Genomic DNA, 25,101 nt, shown 5'->3' on the forward strand with positions numbered 1-25,101 from the left:
TAAGCAAAAATTTAGCAGAAACTATTTATTTGCAATTCCAAGCTACTAATTGTGATCTAAATGTTTTAAAATATATGTTGATTAAATTTTAAAGGGGAGTGTTGGCCAATTCAACTCCAGCTATTTGACATTTAATACTACTAATATTATAATTAAAAATATAAATATTAATCTTATGATAATATGTAATCTTCTATATATTACATACTTTATATTATTAACAATAATATTATTATATTATCAAATTAACAATAATAGTAATACCATATTATTATAATGATTATATATTAATGCAGATATAAATAATATGATATACGATGTGAAAAAGCATATTTATGATATGAGAATAAAATCATAAATGATATATTTATAAAATGAAATATATAATTAATGTAACATAAAATACATAATATTTTAGTATATATACTTAAAATAGTAATAATATTAATCGTATAAGAATATACTAACTATTATAAATTTAGTAACAAGTGCAATGTTAGATTAGTTTCTATTAATTCTAATTCTCATATTAATATTATTATTATAATGATTTAATAAAACACTGATATACATAATATACTATAAAGTAAATTATTATTATAGTATTATTATATTATAATCATATAAATATTATAATACTTATATGTATTACAATGATGTAATTGAACTCTTGAATCATATAATATATAATATACGATATTGTAACAAATAACATTAATACTATAATTTAGAACATACTATTAGTTTAATATATAACATAAAATATTTATATATTAATTATTATATGATCTCGTCATAAGATTCGTACCACAGATAATTTTCGGAGAAGACATACATGTACGACCGGGGTCACTTGAATGTTCTCCGAGTGGGTCCATTTAACGAACGGCCGATGATCAGACATCTCTTTTTAATCATAAACCGTTAATTTGTTAGTGGACGGACGGTGCGAGCAACGCAGTAGCAGGAAGAATTAAAAGGGCCGGGCTTCTCTTTCTTTTTTCCAGTCTTACTCCCTTCCACGCCTTCCCAATTCCTAGGGTTTTCGATTTGCTGTTTCTTCTCTTCCGCGATCGATCTCCGAGGTGTTTGCGCTCCTTCCATCCTTTCGCCATGGCGGTAGATCCCAACCCTGACAGCTCATCTGGCGCGGAGCCGGCGGGTCCCAGGCACCCCTCCAAGGACCCCAAGAAGAAGAAGGACGAGAAGAAAGAGGAAGATCTGGTGATTTTGATCTCTCTCGCTCTCCTTTTCCCCTTTCTGTTTGATCGTTTTTACTCGATTCTCAATCTGATGGCCTATGGTTTCGTTGCAGTCGGATGAGGATTTGGCGTTGAAGCAGCAGCTCGAGCTTTACGTTGAGAGGGTTCAGGATGCCGATCCCGGCGTCCAGAAGTTCGCCCTCGAGAGCATGAGGTGCAGTTGTTGATTTATGGAGTTGGAGAATTGGTGGATAAGGGCATTTTTTGTCTGTGACATGTTACTGTTTTGTTGATAGGAAGGAGATTCGTACAGCAACAAGTTCCATGACATCTGTTCCAAAGCCTCTGAAGTTCCTTCGACCCCATTATGGAACTCTAAAAGCATACTTCGATACGATGCCAGAGTCTGACCTAAAGGTATAATCATTATATTATGTTGTTGTTTTTATACATATGTTTGCTCAATATTGATAGCTCATATGACTCTTGAATTGCAGAAGTACCTAGCAGACATTCTTTCTGTGTTGGCCTTGACTATGTCTGCTGAAGGGGACAGGGTATGTAATTTGCTTAAAATTCAAGTTATTATCAGCTTACTTGTTTTTTGTTCTGTGTTTGTAAAGAATGAGTTGCACAAAGGGATATTACATAAGAGAAGACCAAGTATGAAAGCATCGTTGGCAATTTAATCATGGTTTGTTTATTTGATTGGATGTTAAGTTTGTGCTTCAATTGGGTTAGTGAATTTGGTTCCTGGTTTTTTCATCTATTTTTATTCGATCTTTTATCCTAGTTGACATCCTTTGTGGTGTTTGTATTGTCATTTTGGATAATGCTATTGTTGTCTAGAACAAATTTTGCTGATGGCATCTAGATAATTTCAATTTAGTCTGACAAATTTCTCACTGTTTTTTCTGTAAACTTTGTCCCTTAGACAAATGCTACTTTTGATTTTCTGACTTATCTTTAGATTTCATGCTGTCCAGTCACTGTCATGTTCAAGGAATCCTTGGATTTTACACATTACCTAATAAACCCTTTCTCATATCACCAAACCTCCTTGATGATTATTCACCTTTAATGGTTATTTATATGTATTAGGTTTTGGTTCTTTTGATTCTTGAGAGTCACAGAAAAATGCTCTCTAAGGATGTGCCAATTTGGCTGACTTGGTGTTATGTGGTGGCACCTAAGATCCCCTTTCAGTTACTTAATATGCTGATTATATCTTACCATACAGTACACCAAGTTAGCTAGTTCCTGTTGTTATCCTTCTACCAAAGCAGTCCCTACCAATCGCATCTCAATTTCAATCAGTGTAGTTGGCATTGCTTCTCTGTCAAAACAGCTCAACATGGTAAGTGTCGTGCATCCCTTCCCTCTTTCCTTTGTATCTACATGTTTGCCTCCATATTATGTGAGTGCACACAGATTATTTTTATCCTGCAACCGTACTAGCTCTGGCATAAGAAAATAATTAGTTTAGAGGATAAAACTCAAAAGAATCATCGAAAATGTTAAAAGTTAGGCCAAATGCCGAGAATGATTTTGGAACATCGGAAAACAGAAAAAAATTTCAATAATATTTTTGGAAGCATAGATTACTGTCTTTTTATATGTTGGTACATGCAACACTAGAATATAAGAGACGATATGGAAAAAATGATAGCACTATCACCACCGACACAAACAACAAAGGGCATGTTTAGCATATAGTGCATGAATGTTTCACAACCGCGAACAAAAATTATAATATTCACGAAATGTTGTAATATATATGAGTAATTCAATACCTGTGGAATAGCTAGGTAATTGTTTGGCCACTTAAATTCAAAATTAATTCAAGAAATTTTCAATGGTCCATCGAGTTTTTTGTATGGCTACAATTGCAATAGAAAATCACTTCCTCCATCATCTACATCTTTACATGCCTTCACGTATCATTATTTTACTCAGAGTTGATAATATGGTTGCAATTAGGTTAATTTCTGGTCCAAGTCTTGTTTTCCAATTATTTCTTTGTTTATACTACTAGTAAATTGTTGTGCAATTTTCAATGAATTTTTCCATTTGCAAGTCTATTTGAGTTCAGAATAAATGTTTTATGGCTTAAATGTTTCCTTTCATATGTACTGTGAGCTTGTAGTTGGTTATGTGGTGGTGCGAAAAAATTGTGTTAAGCATGCATAGATAGGATTGTTAGGATTGCTGTGTTGCTAAGCATTTTTATGCCTCATAGATAATGTTAATATATAGAAATGGTGCGGAGATGGTGAGTTCAGAGTACAATCTATTTTTGAATTTTTAATGATGAAGGATGCAATGCTAAATAGAAGTGTTGAAACTTTTTTAACCGCTGAATGAATACAAGGCTCATGATTGTGGAAAGCTTATGTGTTACCTATTGACTATACCGAGGATGCTAGCCCATAGAGATGGGATGATGATGAGAAATTTAAAGCCAAACCTTTATTGAAATTTGAAATGATGATAGGATGTGAAACTTAAGAGAATGATTGAGACTTCGTAGGTATCTGGATGATTACCATGCTTATGATCATGGAAGGCTTGTGATATTAGTTTACTGATTATTTTGTCACATCAACTTGGCATATTCCATATTTTAATTTTTAAATAAGGGCATTATGATAGAGGGTAAGTTATGTTACTGATGGACATGTAGAAAATGGTTATAGGTGTTAAATTGGTAATATTGGGGGAAAAATTAGACATGGCAAAACATCATTAAAAGCTGAACAAGTGAAACCTATATGTGAAAGTTTCTAAATGCAGCAAGATTATGAAGTTTATGTGTTTTATCCTGTTGTATATTATATTTTAAAAAAATTGGAAGTTGTTGCATCTATGGATGCCTTTTTTTTTGTGGGGGGGGGGGCGGGGTGGGCGGAAGCTTTGAAACATTGGAATATGCAGCATAATGATATCCATACACTTTTAACTACATTTACAAATTTTTATGTGCAAGTCTCACTTGATCAGCTTTTCTTGATGTTTTGCATGTCAAAATATTACCCTGAATATTACCAAGTTAGCACCTATAGTCACTCCCGCATGTGCATTTACATGATACCTTAGGCCCTCCATCATTTCTACATTATTATTTATAATGCATAAATATTACCGTCCTCATACTATACCCTTAATCATTCTAACATGATAAACCTGTTTCCAAAATTGATGGATCATCTATAACTATTTTTGTAAATCTTTTTTTTTTTGTGCGTTGAGTTTTGCCTCATGTAGTTCCATTCTTGTCATTTAGATATGTTAATACTTTCTCACAAGTTGCTAAGCAAATTAAGGGTTGTCACATGTAAAATGCTTTCTAAAGGAATCCATCTACATGGCTTTTTACATTTGGACTTTATTGAAATCACACTTCAACTTGCATTATAAATGAGTCGGGCCGGGCCACAGTGATGGAGATCAATTTGAAGCAAAAATGTATGATTGTTCACTGTGTGTAGGTTAGGTATTACACTCTCTGTCGTGTGTATTATTGGGATCATTATGTGAAATAAGACATGGTCGAGAGTTCTACACTCCTTTCCACAAGTAGTTAGGTTCTATTTGGAAAAAAGATATAGATGGCATGTGGATCTGTCATGGAACATGATTACTTTAGCCAAATACAATGATCTTGAAATGCCCTTGACTCTTTAGCAAAAATGGCCCTTGACTGGAATTGGATTGATGCTCCAAAGTGAATCAGTGAGCAATTGTCTTGTTAGTGAGGTGGTTTGAACAGGGACTTCTGGTTTGGATGGAAAACTGAGTGGGACATCTATGATAGGGTTCTTAGTTTCTTAGCTCCCATTTTCTGTCCATAAGATGGGGGGAAGCTACATATACATTGATGTTTTTATGAGTAACTTGCTGGTTGCATGCGTTTATCATGCTTCATTTTTTGCCTGTTGGAGGCTCATTTTACAATTTACATGATGTCAATTGAGGTCTTGATGCATTTACACCTGGTCCACATCTTTATGTATAAAACAAAGTATCATTTCCTAATTGCATGTCTGAAAATGATGTAAATTGAGTTACCTGTGCGCTTTTGCTTACTGTACCCTTATCATGCATATTACAAAATGTGGTTCCATTACAAAAAAAATGTGTTCTTGGAAAGGCATGACTCTTTTCCTTGGAGAATAATAGCATTCCAGTCATATATCCTGTACATAATCATCTTTGTATATAATCAAGTTTAATTTGGACATGCTACCACCATCTTTTGTTATAATTTCGTAGACTTCAGTTGCTAAATTGCACTTTGGTCTATGTTCTTGACAATGGATTCATACTACGAGGCTCAATGTAATCAAACATTGTTGTGCCTTTTTTGTAGGAGAGCCTGAAGTACCGATTGCTAGGATCAGAGGGGGATATTGGTTCTTGGGGTCATGAATACGTAAGGTAATAAACTTAACCCATCTTAGCTCATCAATGGTGGTTGCTTTCTGTATTGGCTTTTTGAATATATATCTAACTTATGTTGTTTGGGTGTGAATCATGATTAGCTGATATGGGTTTTTGACTGGATTGTGATGGTTGATTATTTCTTCTGTGCGAAAGTGACTTCTAAAAATAGTTGTTCTGTTTTATGTTAATTACTAAATGAAGTAATTTTCTTCAAGTTCTTGGTTCACTTACATTTTTTTGTTCTGATGAAAATTGATATGGGGGATGGATTCCTAAAAGGGATCAGATCTGGTTTTTGAATTATATCTAGTATATTGGATGCGGTTGGGGGGGAAGGGTTGATCAAGTATATTGGATTGAATATAAGGGCAAATCATTTAATCTCTAAAACCTACTTTTTACTAACAAACTAACAATCAAGAAGGTATAAATATAGTTGGTCTGATATGAGGACTTCAGATAAATGCATATCTTATGGTGTCATGTGGATTTGAAAGTTGGACACTAAATATGACTCATTGGTAGAATATTTGGTAGTAAATGAAGAATATTGCTTCTAGACTGGGAATCATCTCATTGATCTCATAGTCACAGAAACCAGTGAATTTTTGAATAATTCATTTATTCTTCGTATTCAGAATGCCAAAAGAATTGTTTTCTGAATTATTCACTCATTTTATACATATCACGAATAAGTCGTGAAATTCATAGAACTGTCATTTTATTCATGATTTATTCATGAATTGTGTGAATAGTTCATAGCTTGTGGAGGAAGCTGCATGGGATGTTGCTTCGAAGTGGAGTGTTGAGGGGAATGGGTTGCTGGCAATGGAAAAGGGGAAAGTGGGGTGTGCCAATGATCTTGAGATTTTCTAGATTTTAGACTAACTTTTTTTCTAAAAAGGAATACCAAGAGTCACCGATCACATCTCTTATGTTCTCTCTTCTATTCTTCTTGTCCAATCCTTCTAGGCCACACCTATTACTCACCCTTCGCCAGTTCTCTTCTATTTTGCTTTCTAACATTTTTTTTTACTTACTCTTTTCTTCTTATTCTCCTATAGTCACATCCACAATCTTTATCTTCTCATTACTAACCATTGGGGCCTGCAAGCCATTTCCTCCCACTGCCGACCTTTGCATATGACCGACCTCTTTAGCTTTGTACATCTGATCACTGGTGTGCTTCCACTTAGCTATGCTTCTTTCCGCCACCATCAACCCCCTCCCCCCCTCTCTCCACCCCTCTTCCACGTCCCCATCTCTCTTTTCTCAAATAGGTTTTAGGGTCTAGGGTGGGCAAGGTCTGTCGTACTGTCCTGTACCGACTGGTACGGGGCGTACTGTATTATACTAGGAGAAAACCGCTACAAAACACACTTTCAAGTCGGTACAAACCCCGTACAGCCCCATACTAAGGCACGTATCGAGGCGTACCAAGATAAAAATCGAGAAAATAGGTAAGAGAGCTATTTTGGAGCAGAGCTGTACCATACCTAATCGATAAAGTACCGATACGGTATCCGATACCGAGATTGCGGACATTGGTTAAGGATTTAGGGTTTAGTGTTTTAGGATTTTAGGGGGTTAGGGTTTAGGGTTTATTCCTACAAGGCGTCAGATCTGGTTTTTGAATTATATCTAGAATGGATGTTGGATGCGGTTGGGGGCAGGAGGGTTGATCAAGGATATTGGATTGAATATAAGGGCAAATCATTTAATCTCTAAAACCTATTTTTTACCAACAAACTAACAATCGAGTAGGTATAAATATAGTTGGTCTGATATGAGGACTTTAGATAAATGCATATCTTATGGTGTCATGTGGATTTGAAAGTTGGACACTAAATATGACTCATTGGTAGAATATTTTGTAATAAATGAAGATTATTGCTTCTAGACTGGGATCATCTCATTGATCTCATAGTCACAGAAATCGTTGAATTTTTGAATAATTCATTTATTCTTTGTATTCAGCATGCCAAAAGAATTGTTTTATGAATTATTCGCTCATTCTTATACATATCACTAATAAGTCGTGAAATTCATAGAACTGTTGTTTTATTCATGATTTATTCATGAATTGTGTGAATAGTTCCTAGCTTGTGGAGGTAGCTACAGGGTTGTTGCTTCAAAGTCGAGCACTGAGGGGAATGGGTTGCCGGCAATGGAAAAGGGGAAAGTGGGGTGTCCCAATGATCTTGAGATTTTCTAGATTTTAGACTAACTTTTTTCGAAAAAAAAATACGAAGAGTCACCAATCACATCTCTCATGTTCTCTCTCCTATTCTTCTTGTCCAATCTCCATGTTCTTCTCTTTTCTTGTCATCCTTCTAGGCCCAACCTACTACTCTCCCTTTGCCAGTTCTCTTCTATTTTGCTTTCTAACATTTTTTTAACATTACCTCTTTTCTTCTTATTCTCCTACAGTCACATCCACAATCTTTATCTTCTCTTTACACATGACCGACCTCTTCAGCTCTATACATCTGATCACTGGTGTGCTTCCACTCAGCTATGTTCCTTGCCGCCACTACCAACCCCTCCTCCTTCCCTCTCTCTCCACCCGCCTCCATGTCCTCATCTCTCTTTTCTCAAATCCTTGAGCCTCTCTCACCCTCCGCCCTTTTCCCTCTCTGCACCCCTCCTCTCCCTCCCTCCCTCTCCTCCACCTTTGCTTCCCACTCTCTCCGCAGCTTTGTCCAAGCAATTTAAGTGCATGTCAGGCACTGATTCCATACCTTTACCTGTGTTGTGTCATGTCAAGACGGGTATGCTGGGCTGTTCAAGCAAGTTTTGTATCATGGTGAAATGAACATCCAATTGTCACGTTATCAATTTTATTTAGTACTTTCTTTTACATATTCTGCTTGCTCTTTTCCTTATCAAGTCCAAAGTTATTTATGCATTAGCAATGAGTCCTTTTTTATAATTAGATTAACAAAATCTAACATGTTTAGATGGATGCATGAATGCAAACTTCCAAGAGATGATGGCTAATTTTGGAGAAAATAGAAGTGAAACAACTTGTCATCAGTAAAACCAGAGTCAATAAAACCTGGATGTCAAGCTTAGCATGTCGAGCTATATTCTACGATAACAGCGTCTTAATTAACTTCCATTTTCTATAAATGCTGATAACGATAGAACTTTTTAACCTGGTTAGCCATTTGTGAAGCAAAGATGGACCAATACATCAAAAAAAATTGCAGCGTTTGTTGATGCATAGTATGAGTACCAGATGCTTTTGTCCTATTTTTTTGTTGGTATCATCTTATTATACAGCCTTAGTGTTGTTATTATGATTATTATATTTTGATATTACTTTCCTGTTAGTTTGATATATCTTTTTGGTTACTTTACATCCATTTTTCTTGCATTATTTTACATTTGTTGTGGTATGTATAACATTATCCTATATTTTATTTACTTAGTGGTAATTCCAAGTTGACCAACTGGCCTTGATCAGAGATCTTTTGCGAATGTACTGAAGATAGGGTATCTTCACGTACCAATTGACCTCAGTCAAAATTATTCCACAAAACTATGGAGAAGAGTTGTTATTGATGGATCATAAAATCAATTCTGAGTTAAGAAGTAGATCCTACATAAACATAGTTAATTAGAATCTCTGTGATAAGTTTATGCATATTTATATGGTTGAATGCTAATTAGATAGTTATACTTATTTTTCTAATGGTGATTTTGATATATCAGAAACCTGGCTGGTGAAATTTCTCAAGAGTTTGCAAAACGCCAGGTTGGTCTCAATCTCCTCAAAATTATTAAACCTTGTTATATATTTTATGTTTGTTGGTTAATTATTGTTGAATTTGTTATATATCGCCTGTTGATTGCTTAACATATCTTCCTCTACTGGTTCCTTTGCAGTTGTTGTCTTTAATGCATTTACTGGTTTATGGTGATTGGTGGATTCACAAATGCATTTATTTTAGTTTGAATAGGATTTTAGCAGTATCTAATTTGGCCAATAATATGCTGTATACCTTTAACTACTGCAATCTTATTATACATGAGAATTGACATACTTCAATTACTGAAAATTTCTCAAATTGTCTTTAATTTCATTAGTTTCAAGATTTAAAACATACACAGTGAAGTTTCTGATATCCTATAGTATATCTGCATTTTCTTCTTGGTCTTCTCTGGTATTTTTTGGCTAAATTATGAACTACTGCCCTTTGTAATTTTTTCATATTCTTGTATTTTGTCATGCCATTAACAATAAGTAGTGGTGGCAATTTCTGGTCCAACTCAACCCTATCAGATCCGCTAAAACACATGTTGATAACATCATCATTTGCATGCCAGGTAAGGTTGAGTGATGACAGAGTGCAATGTAACTAGGTTCTTGTATAGATGGTGCCTACAAGATGATTAGGTCATTAATATAGCACTATGATGGCAAGGTTAGTATTAACCTTCTTCTTGTATACCACATTTGCAATTGGAATCATGCATAGCTTTATTTAAAGAAACTTTGTTGCTAGTGATTTACATGATACAATTTATGTAGTTGTGCAATCAAGGGGGAAAATGTGGTCTGATTGGGTTAGTTGATTTTGACAGCCTAGGAAAACTAGTTGATTGGGTTAGGTTGGTTAGCTTGCTCATCAAAATTAGCCCATTGGCAATTACGGGTTAAACGATAATCAATTAGTTCATTGAGTGGGTAGGAGCCTATGGTTCATAGCTTATACATCTTAGTATATATGGCTAACCTGATTGATTAACCTATTACAACTTCTATCCATAGTAATATAAGATGAATTACCCGAATTTGAAAAAAAAGGTGTTTTAAAATGCAGTACACACTGCCGCATTTGCACCTGCATATACATGTGTGGTCCCTGACCAATTGCCTATATGCTGTACATTTGGGGTCATACTGCATATGGACCAAAAAGGCGGTCCCCTTAGCAGTGTATGGCCAGATATGTGGCCTGTTATGTATTATATGGCTGCATATATGAACCTACTAGCATGATGGGGCTACATATACTACCTACTCTTATGTGGGCTGATATAGTGAAGTGGATTCAAGCTGCTGGTTAGGTTTGAGCGAGCGAGCGAGAGAGAGAGAGAGAGAGAGAGAGAGAGAGAGAGAGAGGAGCAAGCGACAGAGAAGGAGGGGGAGGGAGGGACTTATGCGGCAGGGGGGCGACACCAAGTGGCTAGGTAGGGGGGCATGGTGCTCGCGGGCGTGGGGTGCTCTCAAGAGAGTCCAAGCTGAAGGTGGGGTGCTCACTAGATTTTTTTTGAGTTGGAGAGGGTGCTCTCTTGTTTTATTTGAGTTGGGGAGCCAAATCCAAAAAAATAGCTAAACTATGCCGGTTCCTAACCAATCTTGTTCGGTATACTTCGAACTGGCTAGTTCGGCATGGCTTGGCAAACCTTGCTCTTACCTGTCTCATTATCCTCTATGTCTAGCCTTGTTCCCCTCTTGGCGATGCACGATGACTTAGGACTCACAACCTAGGAAGTTCTTATGAAGATCCTTGCAGCCCTGGTCCACTCCATTGCGTCTATCAACTTTACCTGTAGACCATTCTCTTCCCCTTAATTTTATGTTCCTTTCTTCATTCTTGGGATGGCTTTTGCTATTTTGGTGTGGGAACATCAATCATTTAATCTAGATGTGGTTTTGGGCTTCTTTCTCTCCAATCCTATTATTTGGGCTGGAAATCCTAAATTTATTTGAAGATGACGAGTGGTTCTATGTAGGTAAATTTTGGTTGGTGTAAGATCCAAAAGAACAAGGTTTAGTTTGACATGAAAGCTGAGCAAGTTTTGTCCTTAGGCTTTGGGTCGGGCTTCACCCAACATGTGGTCCAAGCCAAAATCATCCTAGATTGTAAATTTTACAAGCTCGGCAGTCTCCAGCCAAAGAGATCCAGGCTATGTTTTTACTGGACTTGGCTCGAACCTAAGGTCTTACTCTAGGCCAAATTTAGGCATTGGCCCAATCTGGTTTGTCTTGGCTCGTTGACACTTGTAATGGTATAGAGGCTTAGGCTATGGAAGATGAATTTCAGCATATTGGTTGGCCGAATGATGGTTAGTTTCCTAAGGATGGTTCCAGCATCACTTTTCAGAAAGTGTAAATCTAGAGGTGCGGGTGGTAGTGGCTTACATGGACTTCTTATTATTAATTATTTTAATATAAGCCTCCCTGCTTTTGCTTGCTAATGGTCTATAGCTTGACTGACGTCCTTAGCATGAGGGTTTGGACTTGTTGATTTACACCTGCCTTGCACTTGTTATGACACCTTAAACTTGTCACAACATAGTCTGCATATGTTTTGCTGAACCGGTATCGGAGGGCATACCAGCCAGTGACCGGTTTGCACGGTATGAGTCTGTACTGTGCCGTTCTGGGGCCTACCGAAATAGGGAGAACCAGAGAGGGAGGGGGAGATGGAGAAAAGGAGAGAGAAAGAGAGAGGGGGGAGGGAAGGAGGAAAGGGGAGGTTTATTGCAAAATTCTATCCCTAACCTTCAAGAGAGAGAGAGAGAGGAAGGAAAGGGGAGGGTTGAGGAAAACCCTAACCCTTGGAGAGTGAGAGAGAGAGAGGGGGTGGCGGGGGGAGTAGGAACAGACTTACTAGGGGGAGGGGCCACTCTCCGACCATCGTAAGCAGGGGCCAATGTGGGATGGAAACCATCGAGAATGCGAGGCCAATGCGGGGGGCAGGGGGGGTGTTAAGCGAACTGGGGCCCATCTCGAATCAAATGGTTGAACTGTGTTGGTCTCTATTTGGTCTTGTTCGGCACACCCCGAACCAGCCAATTCGGCACAATTCGGCGAACCATGCTGTGTATCATCTTAGGCTCAGTTCACAAATGTACTCGTGTGAGAGCAGCTGCTTTAACCAAACTTGTCAAAATTAATACATTGGACTCATTACATAAATTTTAAAAATTATTGAAAAAATTTCGTTGTGATGCAAAATTGCAATTTATGATTTGTTTAGATGTGTTCCAATAGATTATAGGAACCTTTTGAAAGCTCCCTGTATATTCATCCAATAAAGCATGCAGGTGCATATTGGCCACTAGTACAATAACCATATCATTCCTACTGACGAAATGTGCAACCACACCTTTTGACACTACTAAAGGCAGTTTTTGCTAGCAATCTTACAGTACCTTATTATCATTGTCCTTGTTGCGATATGCTGTTTTCATTTCACTGTGTGATGAATTCATTATAGTGTTCAAGTTTGCTCACATCAATTTACTAAGTTTCATTTCTACTTAAGTTATAATGAGCCATCCTTAATTCAACAATGACTTTATGTGCATTTAAGTTTTTAATGAGAGAAACAATTCCATTAAACTTGCCTATGTACTTTGTAGGTTTTCTTGGTTAATTCACTTGGATAAACTATGATTGGCTGTAAATTTGGTCACCTTAGTTAGTATGTTAGAATATTTGGCCTGATCATTGTAAATTCTGGAGAGTTCACAGTGGTGATAAGCTGATTGCCTTCCTCTTTATGTTATGCAGTATGATGACATGCCCATAGATGCTTTAATGGAACTCGTGCAACAAATTGTTGCATTTCACATGAAGGTATGCTTTGGATGAAAAACCCTTGTGGTTTAAATTTCTCTGCCTTTTCATTTTTGTAGTTTTTATCTTATGCGTTATTATTCTGTGCCTCCCGCATTTTTCCATTTGTTTACAAAATGATGCTCCACTTGAATGTTGAAAAGTTGTTCCTTGTTTACTAAAATGTTTAACCACAATGCAGCATAATGCTGAGCCAGAAGCTGTAGATCTTCTGATGGAGGTGAGCGAGGACCTACTTTTCTGTGTGTATCTTGAGGTAGCTGTATATGCTAAACTTTTCTGGCCTTCCAGGTTGAAGATCTTGATCTGTTGATTGAGCACATTGATGCTACAAATTACAAGAGGGCATGCTTGTATCTTACTAGTTCTTCTAGGTAGGTAGCCTGCTAGTCATGCTACAAATTAAAAGAGAGCTTGTATCTTATAGAGGGCATGTTACAAATTACATTTTCATGAGTTGCATCTAATGTTTTTCTTATTTCAATCATCTTATTTGGTGGCTGAAATAGTTAGTGCTACATATACTGCAATAATGGGACATTTTACCATTCTGGAACTTTTTTTTTTTGGGTTCATTAGTATCCCAGACTTTGGTGGGTTCGAAACTTTGTGTGTACCTGAGGAGTGATCTATCTTCCCACTAGATCAGTTAGTTGCAAACAAGTGCATTCTCCATGCACTTGTAGTCTCTGGATCATAGCTCTGCTTCATGTTCCTATTGGCATTGTTATTTAAAGAAATATTTACTGGAATTATAAATTGTATTATCATTTACTTATTTCAGACTATAGGCCTTTACAATATAATTGCTCTCAAGAATATTATGTCTAAAGTAAATGTAGTGATGATATCTTTCTGCTATAGCTTGATATATCTTCAAAGTATTAAAATGCTTCATTAAAGTTATGTAGAAACTTTTCCTCTTCAAACGATTTATTTTCTTTAATCATTTTTTGTTGATTGTATATCATACCTTAACAGTTGAAAAATAGCATTTATCTTTAGAATATCCAGCTATATTTGTACCACTCAGACTATTGCTGCCTGATATGAAATAGGTTCTTTGAATGGCTGAGATCATTTATGCAAAGAACTTGTTCTATATAGTTCGAATCAATGGTCAACCTTAATTTCACTTTTTCAAACACTACCGTAGCGGTCAATGTAGCAACAACAAGGGTGAGGTTAATTTATAAATTAGTATTGGATGCCATCAATTTGATACTTGCCATTGATCACTAGATTCTTACTTGGGCACCTACTTGGAGCCTAGGTGCTAGGCAGCTCCCTATCTGCCTGTCTGCTGCTTAGAATCTTTTAAAACAACCTTTTAGTTGGACAAATCTTATTACCAGATCTTGCTCAAGAAACACTACTGGGTTATGAGCAAATGTCATATAAGCTATGAACTTCTTGTTATTTTGCCTTTTTTCAAGCCCATGTTTAAATTTCATGTTAAATATTTCACCTGAACCTAGAGATCCTCTGTCAATATAAAATAATCATCTTGGTCAGCTTTTGTTTGCTTCTGTGTACATAGGTTTTTTTTCCTTACTACAGAATTTCTAGTTCTATAATCTTGATGGTTGGATATGGATTTGATTTAACATTTGCAGGGAATGTAAGTTGTATTTGGTTACAGCTGCACCCCCCCCACCCCACAATCTCCCTCTTTTCTCCTTGTTGGGTCATGTTTTCATTAGTCTGAATATTGTAACAATTGTCTGGGTTCTCTCTCATTGCCAAGTATTTGTCAAACTGGGCTATAAAGTGCGGTGCTCACACGGCTCTACCAAATGCAAGGAGATTATGGATCAGAAACCCTGGGGATGTCTTTCCCAAAGTATTGGATGTAAGCTAATCTAAATGGTGGATTTCCCTCCCTTTCAAAAAAAAAAGTGCACGGATCACATCTATTTTGGGACATCAATATATAGAAATAACTATTTGTGATACTCAAAATATTGTTCATTTCCAGTCTCATGAAGTTGCACCGTTTTATTTCTGTTGCCTTAGTCTTTAAGAGCAATGTGAAGGTGGTTTCATGTGCGAGATATCAATTTACAAGTGACATCACATATCAGTCAATTATGATATCAATGGTATATCCGGCAGAAGTGATCAAATGATGGTTACTCTATTTCATTGAAGTTACCACCCTGATACATAGTCACATGATAGCAGGCCTATCCGAAGATTAACTCCTTAAATTTAGCTAGGGATCCCCAGATTGAGACTACTGCATCCACTTGTCAAGCATCTTGGTATGGTTGTTGCTACTCGAAGGCCTGTTAACTACATACAATGTTTGAAAATGACAACCTAATCTTGGAACTGACTACAAGGTAGCAGGTGCTCGTGAGATATGACTTGCAATATGGACCATTATTTCTGGGAAATACATTAACATATGGCCAAGACAATGCCAGCGCAGAACATGTTTTATATTGTTTGTGAAAGTTTTTGCATTTGTAGAGGTGACGCTAGTATCCGTAGATATGACGATGATCACTTTTGGCTATGTGGATCGTGGCATCAAGATTTAATAGTTATATACCATGACCTTATCCATCAAGATTTAATAGTATTCCTATTGCATGTTTCTCCATATCTTTCCTCACAACCTCCGATGTTACCCCTCCTCCCCCACTCTACACCCCCCCCCCCCCCCCCCCCCCCCCTTTTTCTTCTTTTTTAATAGAAACAAAGTACCTGCTACCTCAAATCTAACAGTTACATGCTTTTGAAAAAGTTATATTTCAAAATTCACCATGGAATCAAGTTTTTAGCATTTAATGTTTGGATTTGACATGAGGTACTGCCCATTCTATAAATGGGACTGTTTGAATAAGCATTTCCTTTGGGTGCTAATGTCCACATAGATGTATGAAGAAGAGAAATAGGTTCACTTCCAAGTTTTGCATTGACTGGTCATTTATCTTAGAAGCTTATTTAGTTGTACTGAAACCTCCCTCCCTCCCTCTCTCTGTCTCTCTCTCTTAGTGATTTTTTTGCACTCCGGTCAAGTTCTTCTTATTCAGTTATGCTTTTTAGCTGCATCCAAACTACAGAGACAACACTCTTGTCATTAAGATTACATACTGTGCAAAATGTTGTAACAAATTTCTAATTCAATATGTTTTGCAGCTATCTCCCGAGCCCTGATGATGTATTGGCCTTGGATATAGCATATACAATTTATATGAAGTTTGAAGACTACGCAAGTGCCTTACGCATTGCACTTTTTATTGATAACAATCAGGTCCACTTGTGAGCCTTCTTGTTTTTTGAAGAAAAAAAACTTATTTTTACTTATCTTGCTGAACAAAGGTTTAGCTATCATGAACATGCTCTAATGAGACTTTGTTGCCATGACAGTATGTGAAACAAGTGTACACATCGACAGAGGATCTGTTGTTGAAGAAGCAATTTTCTTATATTATTGCTCGCCATGTGAGCTATTCCTGTCTTATTGTACATTTATTATTGGAAGCCTTAGACAATTCAATTCCTTATGGTTGTGCACATGTATTATAACTAACATATACAGGTTGTTTCATGTTTATATAGTTTACATGTCCACTGTTTGCTCAAGTAAAAATCTACGTTATTATTTTATTGTGTTAAACTTAAGCTATCTATATTGGTAAATTCAGTGCTCTGCTATATATGTAATTTTTCAATATATTTCCATGTGATGGTTGATGATCTTGTTGTACTGATTACTGTTCTGTAATTCAGGGATTAGCATTGGAGCTTGATGATGATATAGCTGCAGATGATGATGATAAGGAGGCCTTGCAGGATATAGTCAACAACGTTAAACTAAGCGAAGGATACCTTACTCTTGCTCGTGATGTTGAGGTCATGGAACCCAAATCTCCTGAAGACATCTATAAGGTGCTGACATTTAAAATAGCCATTTATAATAACCTGAGTATGTCACACCTTTATTTTTTCTTTTTATTAATAAATGGAACAATGAGTATGCCTTTAGTATATTTTGTATTTGTTGAATTGAAAACACAAATATGCCTTCAAAGATTCTAACAAAAATGACATTTGTTGCTTTCTCTTAGCGATTTACCTCTGATGTAATTTTTTAAATTTCCCTTCCTTACTAATTAAGTCGGCAGTAAATAGCAATTCATGCATAGGTTATGAATTTAGCCAACAAGTTATTATTGATTAATATTTGAATATTCTTCTGAATCCTTCATTTAGTGAGGTATTGAGTTCATGTTTTAGTCTTGCTCCTCTCTGTGTCAAAGTTTTAATGAGCATTTGTTTTAGGAGTATGCATGGACATATACAAGCATGCAGATATATATTCAATTAAAGTAATGAAAATTCCAATGTATCATTTTGAAGGAAAAAAGTTATACACACAACACATGCTGTTATATATTCAATAAAACAATGAAAGCTATGATCAAGATGCATCATTTTTAAGAAAATGTCTCGAACATGTATTCAATTAAGAGAGTGGAAGCTAAGATGTATAAGTTGGAAGAAAATATCAAAAAGCTTGTACTTGACCATATGTGTGGTTATCTATGCGTGTGTTCCTTGCCTGTGTGCTTCATTTTAGTGATGCACATGCTTATCTTATTAGGTCCACTTGATTGATGGCCGGGCAAGTGCAAGTTCCAGTCTTGATTCAGCTCGACAAAATTTGGCAGCTACTTTTGTGAATGCATTTGTGAATGCTGGATTTGGTCAGGTAGTCATGAGTATTTTTTTTTTCTAATACACACATACATACATATACATACATACATATATACATATACATACATACATATACATACATATACATATACATACATACATACATATACATACATACATATACATACATACATACATACATACATATACATATATACTATATATATGTGTGTATATATATATATACATACATTATATACATACATACATATATATATATATATATATATATATATATATATATATATATATATATATATTATATTATATGGATGCATGCATGTATCTGTGAATTATGATTTTTCGGTATATGAAGTAATCTGAATCTTCCCTCTGCTTTTGTGCAGGATAAATTGATGACTGTCCTATCAGAATCTTCAAGTGGTGGATCTTCAGGTAGCTGGTTGTTTAAGAACAAGGAACATGGAAAGGCCAGTGCGGCAGCTAGCTTGGTACAGTTTTTGTCCTTCTGTGTTATCTGCTATTGAGCTCTTAATGACTATCAGAAAATTGATGCCTTTTGTTATTACTAACAGGGGATGATTCTGTTGTGGGATGTGGATTCTGGACTTGCTCAAATTGATAAATATCTGCACAGTAATGACAATCATGTTGTTGCCGGGGCTTTGCTAGGTGTTGGGATTGTCAATTGTGGTGTAAAGGATGACTGTGACCCTGTGAGTTATATTTTGTGTGTTCTCACGGGAGCATAGAGTTTTTCTTTTGTTTGCAGTTTATCTCTTCTGGAATTCCACTGTTTATTTTTTTTTTCCAGGCATTGGCACTTCTTATTGACTTTGTTAATAAAGAGGACACTGTCATTCGAATTGGGGCAATTTTGGGCCTTGGCATTGCATATGCTGGTTCGCATAAAGATGAGGTGACATTCCTGGAGTTTCTTTTCTATCTGTAACCCCTGATTATTAGATGTTCTTGTTTTTTACTGACGTTCTTAGGAATAGCAGGTTAGAGTTCGCCTATCACTTATCATGGGAGATCCAAAAGTGCCTCTCGAGGTTCTTGTGTTTTCTGCCATCACCCTGGGCTTGGTGTACGTTGGTTCTTGTAATGAAGAAATCGCTCAGTCTATTATCTTTGCCTTAATGGACCGTAGTGACACTGAACTGAATGAACCACTCACCCGCCTGCTCCCTGTAGCCCTTGGCCTTCTTTACCTTGGAAAGCAGGTAGTAATTTTTTTCAGCCTCCCATGTTTTTTGTTTGTATTTCTTGTATTTGATATTTATTTTCCTCTAGCATCACTTCTGAAGTTTCATGTATGAAATTACTGCTTCTTCCTTTCTAAAGCTATTTTCTTTTACTAAAAGCATTTTGTCAGTTGAACTTAGCCCAGGATTTCTTTTTGGTGGAAAACTGTATATTATTGGAGTCTCTTCTATTTAAATAGGAAAAAATGACCCTGATTTTGGTTGCTTTGTGTTGGTGCTCTGGTTGCATGTCTGATGGGATGACTAATTTGCTTTCTCACCAAAAAAAAGGGGTGGGAAAGAAAGAAGACTAATAGGATGGTCTTGTAGGTCGCTGGCAAGACCAAGAGTTGCCTTGTTCTCAATCAGGGTACTAATTCAGATGGTTTCATATGTGAGCTTGAAAGCCAGGTCTAGAATGTCACTACTTTTTTTTTAAAAAAAATCTTTTTGTTTTCTGTGTGTATACTGTATATGGTGGGGAGCGGCATGGTTATTTCTTGATCTGCCTAGCTTTTTGATAAACTTTGGATAAGGCATGTTAGTTTCTTATTTTTTCACATTTTTTTGTTCAGTTGCAGTTATGAAACTATCTTGGCTGCAGATATTACCTTTATGCTGTGGACATTACTATGTTATTGATTCAAATATACATTTCACATGGTTGATTAGTAGTATGCTCTATCATGTTCTTACAATCTAGTTTAACTTTTTTGTCTGCAGGATAATGTTGAAGCTACTGCAGAGGTTTCCAAGACATTTAATGAAAAAATTAGAAAATATTGTGATGTCACACTCTTGTCTTTGGCATATGCTGGAACAGGGAATGTGCTTAAGGTCTTGTCATATCTGTCTTAACTATGGTGCAGCATCACTTTCAATGAGTTCAGCCAGCTGATTAGTATCATCAATTTCTCGTCATTGCAGGTCCAGAAACTTTTGGGGTACTGTGCTCAACATCTAGATAAGGGTGAGACTCATCAGGGACCTGCTGTCCTTGGAATTGCTCTTATTGCAATGGCTGAAGAATTGGGTCTTGATATGGCAATCCGGTCTCTGGAACACCTTTTACAATATGGAGAGCAGAACATCAGACGAGCTGTACCTCTGGCTCTTGGTATACTATGCATATCCAATCCAAAGGTAGGTCAATCTTATTGATGTTGGCTTTCTAGATTTGCCACATTGCCGTTGCTATTTGAAGTTTCACACTTAGACATAAAAGGATAAAGGGGGGAAAACCACATCCTGATAATTCCCTGTTTATCAAGATGGTCATGCTTCACACGACAGTTTGGTTTGTAATGATTATTTTGACTTGAATCATGTAGAGTTGTCCGTTGAGCTGTTGCAACTGACTTGAGTTGCTGCACAGCAGACTAAAGGCTGTTGTGGCCAAATTTTTGTTTAGATACCCCGTGACCATATGTGATTTTGCCACATAGTTGGAAGTTGTTGAATAGAGCAAGAAAATGAATAGAGAAGCAGGAGGAGGCTGTTGCTTCCCTACTCCGAAATTTTTGGTTTTAAGTATCCATTCTAAAATGTGATATTTGGTCCGCCGAAATTCCTTGACGTGGTATCTACAGACTCCTACAACATGAAACTTTATCTCTTGACCTTGTCTTTTCAAACCTTTCAACTTGAATTGGAGACACCATAATGGCTGGGTGACCAAACTGGCTGAAAATCAGCCATCCTATCTTTAATTTAAAATTTTTATAGCAATTATTGTTTTGCGGCTTACATAGTCCTGTTTGATCAGGTCAATGTCATGGACACACTAAGCAGACTCAGTCATGATACAGATGGCGATGTGTCTATGGTTTGTGCCCCTATACAGTGATTTTTTCATTTTATTTCATTAGGTCATTACTTGTAATCTTACATTTGTTCTGCAGGCAGCAATTATTTCCCTGGGCTTGATAGGTGCAGGCACCAATAATGCTCGAATAGCTGGCATGCTTCGCAACCTTTCAAGTTATTACTACAAAGAAGCTGGCCACCTCTTCTGTGTAAGCATAAGTATCCTTTTCCTTTGTATTTAGCAACTGGCATTATTCTCAAGTTGCACCATTTTATAAATAATATGTAGGTGAGGATTGCTCAAGGTCTTGTACACCTGGGGAAGGGTTTGCTAACTCTTTTGCCTTACCACTCTGATCGGTTTCTATTGTCACCGTTAGTATTTTCCTTGGAATCTTTTCATCTTTTGATATGATAAACAAATGTAAACCCCATAAATCACAATTATTGACTCTTTGCAGGACGGCTCTTGCCGGGCTTGTTACTGTATTGCACGCTTGTTTGGACATGAAGTCTATTATCCTTGGGAAGTATCATTACATGCTTTATATCCTTGTCTTAGCGATGCAGGTGTGGCTTGAAACATCTAACCCATGCTTTTTCTTTGTAAGCCTGGCTCAATAAATTTGAAGCTCTCTCTTTCATTGCAGCCAAGGATGTTAATGACAGTGGATGAAAATCTGAAGCCTCTCTCTGTTCCTGTACGTGTGGGTCAGGCTGTTGATGTGGTTGGCCAGGCAGGACGGCCAAAGACTATTACTGGATTCCAGACACATTCTACTCCTGTCTTACTTGCAGCAGGCGAACGAGCTGAGCTGGCCACTGAGAAGTATGATAACACATTGAGTCTTTGGATTGCATATCTTTGTTTTCATTCTTGTTTAATTGTTACCTTAGTGCTTGAATGTGTTGACTTTGTTTATATATGCAGATATATTCCACTCACACCGGTATTGGAAGGATTTGTTATCCTGAGAGAGAATCCAGATTATCAGGATGATCGTTAAGGACCTGCAACTACACATCCTGCATGGAAGACTGGGTGAAGTTGGTGTATACACGGTGTTAGACGCACTGCTTTTGTTTGAGAAACATGGCTCTGACAGCTATAAACACAGTGCCAGTTCGGAGCCCGAAAGGGCGCTGGGGAAGGGATGGTATGGTTGTAACCGAACCAAACATAAGAGATTTTTCCAAAGATTTTGTTTTTTATTTTGTTAAACTACATGCTACCCTGTCAATCCATTATTTTTCCTATTCAAATGTCTGTGTTGTTTCTCTTCGACATAGAAAAATCCTCAGCAATTTTGTATAAAATCTTTGAGAAAGGACTCAGTACTAGTTGTTCAGTTTGCTTCCTCACACTTGTTACAAGCACTTTTACAACCTTCATTTTCGGCTAGAGCTGCAAATAGGTCGGGTCAAATTGCGTCTTTGCAGAACAGTTTCATATTCAACTTTTGATTTTGGATCCAAAGCTTAACTCGGATTAGGTCCATAGTAGATATATCAAAGCTAGCAGATTATTTGGGTTGGGTCAGAGTCAAGCATGATGCATGTGAGGCTGCGGTTGGATCGAGCATTTTATTCAGGCATTTTTGTAGCTAATTAAATATAAAATTAATAAATTTTGAATTAAAATTAAAAAGACTAATTTAAATATTATTATTATTATTATTTTTAATCTTGTTCAAGAAATTGATCATTTTTGAGGTACAGGTTTATGAACTATAGTTTTAAAAAATATATATTTACATGTTTGAGAAATACTATATATAAGAATTTAGCAAAGCAAACAATGGATATTTAAATATGAATACGTGAAAGGTGAGAGAAGATAGGGTTCTTGAGGGATTGGGCTAAATGAAGGATAATTGAATGAATTGGAAGGATATTTAAGTGAAGGAGAAGAGTTGTAATTTGGGTTTCGAGTAGGTCGCTTTGGGTTGGGTCCTTTTTTTTATTGACCTAAACTAGATCTTAAAAAAATACATGGGTCAGGCCGGTCAGAAAATATAAAATTTAGGTTTAACTCGATTTCAAACGGATCTAAATTTTGACTTCAACTAGACCAATAGGTTTGTAAACACAAATCAGATTGGGATCGAGTTAGGTCTCAAGTTCCGGTCTGTTTGCAACCTTGCTTTTAGCCTTAATGGGGATGACTTCCACCTTATTGTGCTAGTATCACACCATTACTAAGTCATGATTTCTTGCCCATCTTCTTCGACTGAAACCATATTTGCGGTTACTACCCGAAACAAATCTTCCTCGGGCTCTGTCAGGAACCCGTCAATCTCACTCCAGTCTATTTCTGTATCATATATTGTTACCATTTAAAATACCAACCAATTATGCAAAAAAAAATAATTTTTATTATAACAATATATTATTTTAATCAAAATACATAGTTATTGTAATACAAAAATATTTATTAAAATATAGATATTATTACTACCACAAAATTAAATTCATGGTGGGGCTTCCCTCAAAATAATAACTATATGGTATTATAATAATCAAATAATGATACTATTGATGGCATTATTATTAATATTATTTTGTTATTATAATTCTCATTATAACCATTACTATATATAGCTTAATAATTATATATTATAATAATATAACAACGTAATATAATTTCATTGTGATAGCATGATAATAGTATAATTATAATAATTTTAAAATAATATGACAGTAATATTATTGTGATTATAATTATCAATAAAGTTTTAGATATTATCATAATTATTATTGTAACCATCATTATATGATATTATAACTACAATAATATAATGTAACACATGAAATTTACATAATATATCATTTAGAATATAATGCAAGAAATGTATATAAGAACATATTGGTAATATATTGTATTAGATCAAATATGCTGTTATATGTTAACATTATAACATGTATTACAAACATAAGTATATAATAATTGTGCTATTATTTATGATATTAATTTATAATATTGCAATAATTATATCATACATAATATACAATACTATTATACAATAATTTATAATTTAATAATATATTATAAATGAACAAACTTATATTTTTATTATATATGAATATAAGATAATATAATATATAAAGAGATTGATTTGGCTACACTTGAGTGGAACGCCACTTAACTCGTAAGATCTAAATTAGATAATTGGAACCCTACATTAATGATTCGAGCCATTGGATATAATTCACTAACTCTAAACTACTTTAACACCAAAAATTATGTGATTTAAAGAGCTCTAACATATGCATCCAGTGGTCAAAGATTTGGGCAATTCAAATAATATGATAAATATATATTCTTTTTGACCACTTGATGTATAAGTAAGAGTGCTCAAATCACATTATTTTTTATATATAAGTAGTTTTCAGGCAGTTGATCACGTCCAATGATTGAATCACTGATTTAGGATTCTCATCATCCAATTTAGGCATGATCGAATTTGAGTGAAGATCTTTTTGACTACTTAATGTTTATACTATGGGTCTCCCAATTCCATAATTTTTAGTATGTAAGCAATTTAGAGATAGTAGATCATATTTAACTGCTTGAATCATTAACGTGAGACCCCCATCATCTGATCTAGATTTGGCCAGATTTGAATAGAGATTCACTCAAGTGTAACCAAGTCAGTATATATGATTTCAGTATTATTATCTTCTATATAATATTAAAATAATTATTATTTTATATAATATTATAGTAGTTAATATAATAATTGTAATAGTATGTAGTTACTATAACCATGAAGTTGTTCTTATAATAATGTATTATATATTGATATGTTATATGATATACTAAAAAGTCAATAGTGAGTTGTTGGCCAAAGTCATAAAAATAAATAATTCACTATTTTCATTTGTAATCTTATTAGGTCATTTTAAGGTTGTCACACCTCTTTCAATATTAGACAATGAACTAGTTTCAAATGTTTTTGTAATTATCGGCAAAAACAATAATTCTATTTGTAGTTCCAAACTTTCTGCCTCCATCACTTTTGCGGATTTGCTTTTATTGTAACCTCTTAAAATGTTAGTGCTTGCTGTAACCTCCTAAAGTGGCAATATATGGTTGTTTCAATAGGGCCACCAA

The 25,101-nt window shown here is 35.6% G+C and overlaps 1 protein-coding gene across 2 annotated transcripts; it reads left to right on the top strand.

Moving 5' to 3' along the window:
• The first annotated feature begins 993 nt into the window (after nt 1-993).
• On the top strand, nt 994-22,345 carry LOC103701646 (26S proteasome non-ATPase regulatory subunit 2 homolog A-like). Of its 2 annotated transcripts, XM_039126882.1 has the most exons (25): nt 994-1,224; nt 1,316-1,416; nt 1,499-1,619; nt 1,700-1,759; nt 5,572-5,639; nt 9,363-9,405; nt 13,177-13,242; nt 13,424-13,462; nt 13,534-13,616; nt 16,390-16,504; nt 16,621-16,695; nt 16,984-17,142; nt 17,858-17,965; nt 18,321-18,425; nt 18,510-18,650; nt 18,749-18,853; nt 18,939-19,160; nt 19,905-20,018; nt 20,109-20,324; nt 20,947-21,006; nt 21,083-21,196; nt 21,277-21,362; nt 21,449-21,557; nt 21,638-21,816; nt 21,919-22,345. In XM_039126882.1, exons 1-25 carry the CDS (start codon nt 1,114-1,116, stop codon nt 21,992-21,994), a joined length of 2,676 nt encoding a protein of 891 aa, XP_038982810.1. In that variant the 5' UTR covers nt 994-1,113; the 3' UTR covers nt 21,995-22,345. The 2 variants fall into 2 exon arrangements, with proteins under 2 accessions (XP_038982810.1, XP_038982811.1); XM_039126883.1 differs by lacking the exon at nt 994-1,224 and having other exon boundaries at nt 1,700-1,896; nt 21,919-22,336.
• Nucleotides 22,346-25,101: the final 2,756 nt, after the last annotated feature.

This window comes from Phoenix dactylifera, chromosome 5, assembly GCF_009389715.1.
Source record: "Phoenix dactylifera cultivar Barhee BC4 chromosome 5, palm_55x_up_171113_PBpolish2nd_filt_p, whole genome shotgun sequence".
Classification (NCBI taxonomy): domain Eukaryota; kingdom Viridiplantae; phylum Streptophyta; class Magnoliopsida; order Arecales; family Arecaceae; genus Phoenix; species Phoenix dactylifera.